Below are 6,153 nucleotides of genomic sequence, written 5' to 3' on the forward strand. Positions count from 1 at the left end.
GCGACACAGTCACACACACACATACACACATACACACACACACACGCGCGCGTTCATGCGCTCTGTCCATTTTGGTGTTGTCGTTATTTCTCTGTATTATTCTGGTGGTTGCCACTAAAAATCGGATAGTTTATTATTATCGTTGTTCATATTATTATGTTGACTACTATTTGTTTCTACTTACACAAAACTATAACAACCTCGGTGCATTTACGAGGTGATATATCATTACTGCAATTAAAGCGTCGGCGAAGCAGCAACAGAACCCAGTCAGCTGTGGAGTTGTTTTACATTGTATCTTTGTATTACACTAAGCGTTTATTCGCTGATGATTGTTGGGGATCAAGCGAGAATTTGAGAAGGATTTGTAGAGGGTGTGTATTTATCTATGAACAAAACATAGGCTGCCCTGTGTCTATCTCATGGCTCTCTCGTGTTCTCTTTGTTGTACAGCAGTGATAGGCCTTCCTTGCCTACGGTTTATTGCATGTCTGCTTTTTTGTCCAGATCAATTCGTTCAATATAACAATTGGATTGTTATTTTGCTTAAACCTTTGGTATTATGCCTAGTTAATTCGCATTCATGTTAAATAATTTAGTTTAATATTTGAACGTGTCCCTCACCAAATGACGAGTGCCCATTGGTATTGAGAACTCCTGATGAAAAGTCAGTCATTGAAGAAAAATTAGGCCTGGTGTTTTAGACAGTATAGCCTAGCTTCAAACGTGTATCCGGAAGCTATACCCATACTATTGCCATATTGCCCTATACAACTGTTCTCTTTCTGCAGCGTGGTATTATGAACATGTCCATGCATCCAAAAATGACGCATGATCCCTTTGGTGCAATCTTGGTTCAATGAGACTGTTAAATTGCCAGTGCGCCCAAACCATGTCTTAGCGTAATGTAAATGTTATAATAGGTGGATTAATATTATTTACCTTCTTTTGTCAACCAACAACTTTTTCCTTCGTTCTCTTTTATCCAATTTAAAACGTGATATAAAGATAACATGTGACAATCGAATTAACATTCCTCAGCGCGCTCTAAAGCCAAGCTATAGTTCAGGTTACACATTGGCCTCGCGCTAGCGGTGTTTACAGATTCTTAACACGGTTATTTACAGCTTGTTGTGACGTGACGCGCGTGACTGTAGCAGCCCGAGCCAGATGCCGCGCGCAGGTGAGCGAGGTGTGCCCGGGGAAAAGTCGACGATCTCCTGCAGTCGTTTGGAGTAAGACTCAAGCAAGCGTCCAGAGTTTCAGTCAATAAAAGGTATGTATTATTTATACAAAATAATCTTGTGGTATTCAGAAAAATGTATTTGAAAATAGAAAACATATAAGTGGCATTAATGACTGATAAATACTTATAGGCCAACACGTGGTTCCAATACAATGGAACCTATTTTGACAAGATATTCCTTGTAGAGCATGCAGGGCATAGACAAGTCCTGACCTAGGCAACAATACATTATTTATTGTCACAGGAATGCTGAATAATTTGTAAATATTCCAGTTTAAACAAAAAAAGTTATTGAAACAGATCTGTAGTTTTAGCCTTGAGTTTGAGACTTTGTAGCCTTTTAAACATCGTTTGTTTTCCTTCCCACGTTGTTACAAATGTTTTGTTTTTTTGTCGTTTTCTTTTCGTTTTATTCAACCTTCTGAGCCATATGAGTAGGTCTACTGGTAGTCTAATGATGTTATTACAGTCATTTATGTTATTGCACAATAGGCATTACTGCCACTGTTGTTATTAATGATTGTTTAATAACAATATGATAATAGCAAAACGATTGAATGATAATATCTATGATCGTTGACCGTTCAGCAACTCTTCTTCTCTCTCTCTATTCGTGTTCCATGTTCTAATCCTCGTGGACTTGGGCGCATGGGAACATGAAGAGACCACAGACTTTCTCCGCAACAATAAAGACTAAACAACTCCCCAAATCACGAGGTATTACTAAACACACGCGCACTGTCATAACTGCCCAACAAAAGGCTCAAGTTTTGTGGTGTCTTCTTTGTTTTCATTCACTGAAAGGCCACATCACCGCATCTATGTCGCTTTGTTAAAGTAGCATGTCAGTGAGGCCTGTATTCACCTCGATTTTGAAAATAAAAATAAAACCATCAAAATGTTTCCTTGACTTTTCATGTGTGTTTGCTATCCAAAATATATATTTTTAATCTTGGTGAAAACGAATGTTTGGGCATTTTGGTCAAATGATATCTCCCAACACATTTGACCTGACCATGTATATAGTACCACCCTTCAGAATATGCAGCACTCCGTGGATGTTTTATAGCATATTTAGCATGATTTTGAAAGCATAATTATTTACAAAATACGTTCCTACACTTAGTAACTATATGTGGTGCCTTTTGACACGCTCGTACACAAATATAGTTAGGCCTATCTACGCATTGCAAGCCTATGATAGGCTATGTATGATAATTCATTATTATTGTTATTTATATCATTGCTATGTGTATAAATTGACACACATTTAAAAAGTAACCACGTCATTTATTTTGTCGACGCTATCTGAACTAGACACAATTAAGCAGAGTAATATATTTTCAGCATATGCTTTTCAGTCCAAAAACATATGCTATGTGAAAGAGATAATCATGAACCTGAGAAAAGTATTTCTTTTAGCGCTGGAAACGGCCCATTCTGTGTCTTGTAGTAATTGCGCGCTGGGAGACGGTTGGCGTTCACCGCTGTTCAGCTGTTCCTCCGGGAGGCGAGCTGGGGCTTCTCTACAGCGGCCGGCCGGGGCAAAGACTGTGGGCCAGTGGCGGGCGATGACACACATGCCAATGCTGTTCCACCTGCGTCAGCTCTCATAGCACGGAAATACCATCCAGGAGAAAGCCGACGGGACCCACATGGGTGGCCAGGGAAGTGTATACCCCTTTCATACACCTCCATCACAACGCCTGCTAATTAAGCGGCACTATCAATCCAGGTTTTCTGCGGCTGCTGCGGACAAGCGGTCACTAGCTAATGAGGCTTTAGCCTGCAGTCAGACGGAATGCAGTAACACGTTGAGGTAAATCTGAATGTATAGGCCGAGGCTATTTACTTACAATAGCTGAAAATACTATTTATATCAGGTCTACCTTGTCTTATAAATTGGACAATATGGAAAATTGCAGTAAATAAAACAACAAAAATATGATCAGTTATGAATAGCCTATAGGATATTATTTTGTACAAACTATAAGTCAACATAAATACGGGACGTAACAGTGATTTTGTCAATCATAACGGTGTCCCATGCAACATTAACACGTGCCTTGAATGGCATTGAAATTCCCGAAATGAATTACAGTACCTTGAAATTCTCTTCCTCTTAATCATTTATTTTTGACACACAAACTTTTCTCTAAGTTGTTTTCCTATTCACTTGCAATGAGTGCTATCTTGTCTAAACCCCACTCTAACACATGTCATTTTTGAAACTTGTGTGAACAGGAAAATGTATTTGATCATGTTAAGTGGGTAGACGAGAGATTCCTCACCACGCAGCTGTAAACCAACAGAGGCGGAACTCGTCCAATGCGCACAAATCACAGAGCAGTACGTCGCACGACGCACTGGAGAACCACCGCCACTAGTAGGCCTACCGTCTGCCTGTGGAAAAAAAACGAAAAGGGCTGGGCTTAGAGAGGAATCAAACCACAACCTGGGCTGCGCCTCCATCACAAACCAGTTTGGAAGAACGTTTGTTCCAGAGGAGAGTCTAGTGCCTAACAAGTCACCAACTGTGGCTCAAAACACGGATTTCTCTGCGCGCTCAACGTTAAGGAGGCAGCCGCAGAGTTTTGTTTTGAAGTACATCTTGAGGTGCTACGGCTAATATAATTGTCTGCAAGTGTAGTTAATCGCGTTTGTTGTTCTGTATTTGTGCTGTATTTGTTTTTGTGTTGGTGTGCGCAATGATGGCCACTTACCAAAACCCCGAGGATGACGCAATGGCCCTGATGGTCCACGACACCAACATGGCGAAGGATAAGGAGCGACCCAAAGAGGAACCGGTCCAGGAAAAAGTTTCGGAGAAAACGGACCCGTCTCAAAAACCACCGTATTCGTATGTGGCTCTCATTGCCATGGCCATCCGGGAGAGCACTGAGAAGCGCCTCACGTTGTCTGGTATTTACCAGTATATCATAACCAAATTCCCTTTCTACGAGAAAAACAAGAAAGGCTGGCAAAACAGTATCCGGCACAACTTGAGTCTGAATGAATGTTTCATCAAGGTTCCTCGCGAGGGAGGCGGCGAGAGAAAAGGGAATTACTGGACCCTTGACCCGGCGTGCGAGGACATGTTCGAGAAGGGAAACTACAGAAGGAGACGTAGAATGAAACGTCCCTTCAGACCTCCACCGACCCATTTCCAGCCCGGGAAATCCCTCTTCGGCGGTGATGGGTACGGCTACCTGTCCCCTCCAAAGTACCTGCAATCCAGCTTCATGAACAACTCGTGGTCGCTGGGCCAGCCGCCCACCCCGATGTCCTACACCTCCTGTCAGATGGCCAGTGGCAACGTGAGTCCCGTCAATATGAAAGGACTGTCCGCTCCCTCCTCATACAACCCATACTCCCGGGTGCAAAGCATGGGTCTCCCCAGCATGGTGAACTCTTATAACGGCATGAGCCATCACCACCACCCGCACGCTCACCATGCCCAGCAGCTGAGCCCCGCGACCGTTGCGCCGCCCCCGGTATCCTCCAGCAACGGAGCGGGCCTGCAGTTCGCCTGCTCCCGCCAGCCTACCGAGCTCTCCATGATGCACTGTTCTTACTGGGATCACGAGAGCAAACACTCTGCGTTACACACGAGGATTGACATTTAGAGTTTACCAGAGGGCCACTTGTAAAATGGACTCTTGTGAGAGAAAGACAATAAGTCTATTCCTGTGTATTCAAACCAGAAAAATAAGTATTTTTGAAGAGACAATACTATGACGGGCTCTTTTGATCCAAATAATGTACTGAACATTCATATGGAAAGATATACAAGTGGGGATGCTGAGAGGATTTTCAAAAACTGGAAATGGTGGTATTAAGAGGTCTCGACCAGGCACGAGGTAAAGCAGAACTTTTGGGGGCCATTTCGTGCGTCCACTGTTGCCTTGGACTGAAGGCAACAGTGTGTTATAAACACTGTTCTATGTTATAAACATTTGTAAAATCCGGCCAGTTCCCTATTCACGGGGATACAAATTCAAAATACAATTAATTGAAAACAAAATACACAAAACCCTCCCCCTGTCTTGGAATTCAAAACATCACCTGAATGAGTCATAATTGAATTAGAACTACGCATTTGAACCAGTATCGTGCACTGAGCGAACTCCAGCAAGATCAGGTGAACATTTGATTATTTAGCCTGTCTTTATTTTTTTATATATTTTTTTTACCGTTTCACAGTTCTTAATCGGGGTGCAGGTGGAAAGAGAGAGAGAGAGCACCGTCAGAAGGAGCAATACCAAAGATGTGTTACTTCTGGGGTCATTGACTTTGTAGGCTTCGTGACCTTTGATAGAGATGGTTTAGTTTCCGATAACATTCAGTCCAGTGACAGATTTTTTTTACCTTTCTTGTTTTTTATAAACGTAATTATTTTTGTCTCATACATGTTGGGACCATGTTAAATTAGCACTTTTCCCTCTTTTTCTAGTTTTGTGAATGTCTTAATAAACTTTCTTTCAAAGTAAAACATTGGTCATTAATTAATCCTTATTTGTGCGAAAACTGTATTATATAAACGTATTAGGCTTGCAATGTAGGCTTAGAACTATATAGTCCACTGATGAAGTTAACTTGAATTCTGTCCGTGAATGTTCTTCACTTAGGCCTAAACCCGAGTGTGTATGTTTTGTCTTGAAAATGCTTAATGTTAAATTCCACTTATTTAAAAAACATTGACATGTAAATCCTTTGCGTAAAACATCTGGAAATATCTAGCAGATGCGTAATAAGGCCTAATAATTTTGTACAGTACAGCTAAAGTTCAGGGAGTTGGTTGGATATTTCAGTTTTATACACTAAATATATATTCTTCCTTTCGAAAGTAGTTTTGGGAAATGCCATTTCATTATAAACTACTAGAGCTGTTGAGCTATTAGACTTTA

General features: G+C 41.4%; 1 protein-coding gene across 2 annotated transcripts; it reads left to right on the forward strand.

Annotated features, from left to right (window-relative positions):
• Nucleotides 1–1,170: 1,170 nt before the first annotated feature.
• Nucleotides 1,171–5,738, forward strand: LOC115163649 (forkhead box protein L2-like). 2 transcript variants are annotated; one of them, XM_029715694.1, is made up of 4 exons: nt 1,171–1,276; nt 1,909–1,963; nt 2,700–3,065; nt 3,491–5,738. In XM_029715694.1, exon 4 carries the CDS (start codon nt 3,955–3,957, stop codon nt 4,870–4,872), a length of 918 nt encoding a protein of 305 aa, XP_029571554.1. In that variant the 5' UTR covers nt 1,171–1,276; nt 1,909–1,963; nt 2,700–3,065; nt 3,491–3,954; the 3' UTR covers nt 4,873–5,738. The 2 variants fall into 2 exon arrangements, with proteins under 2 accessions (XP_029571554.1, XP_029571555.1); XM_029715695.1 differs by lacking the exons at nt 1,171–1,276; nt 1,909–1,963 and having other exon boundaries at nt 2,211–3,065.
• Nucleotides 5,739–6,153: the final 415 nt, after the last annotated feature.

This window comes from Salmo trutta, chromosome 26 (genome assembly GCF_901001165.1).
Source record: "Salmo trutta chromosome 26, fSalTru1.1, whole genome shotgun sequence".
Classification (NCBI taxonomy): domain Eukaryota; kingdom Metazoa; phylum Chordata; class Actinopteri; order Salmoniformes; family Salmonidae; genus Salmo; species Salmo trutta.

What these genes read in the sequence shown, in the direction of transcription:
- LOC115163649 (XM_029715694.1), top strand. Translation starts at nt 3,955, where the DNA reads ATGATGGCCACTTACCAAAACCCCGAGGATGACGCAATGGCCCTGATG.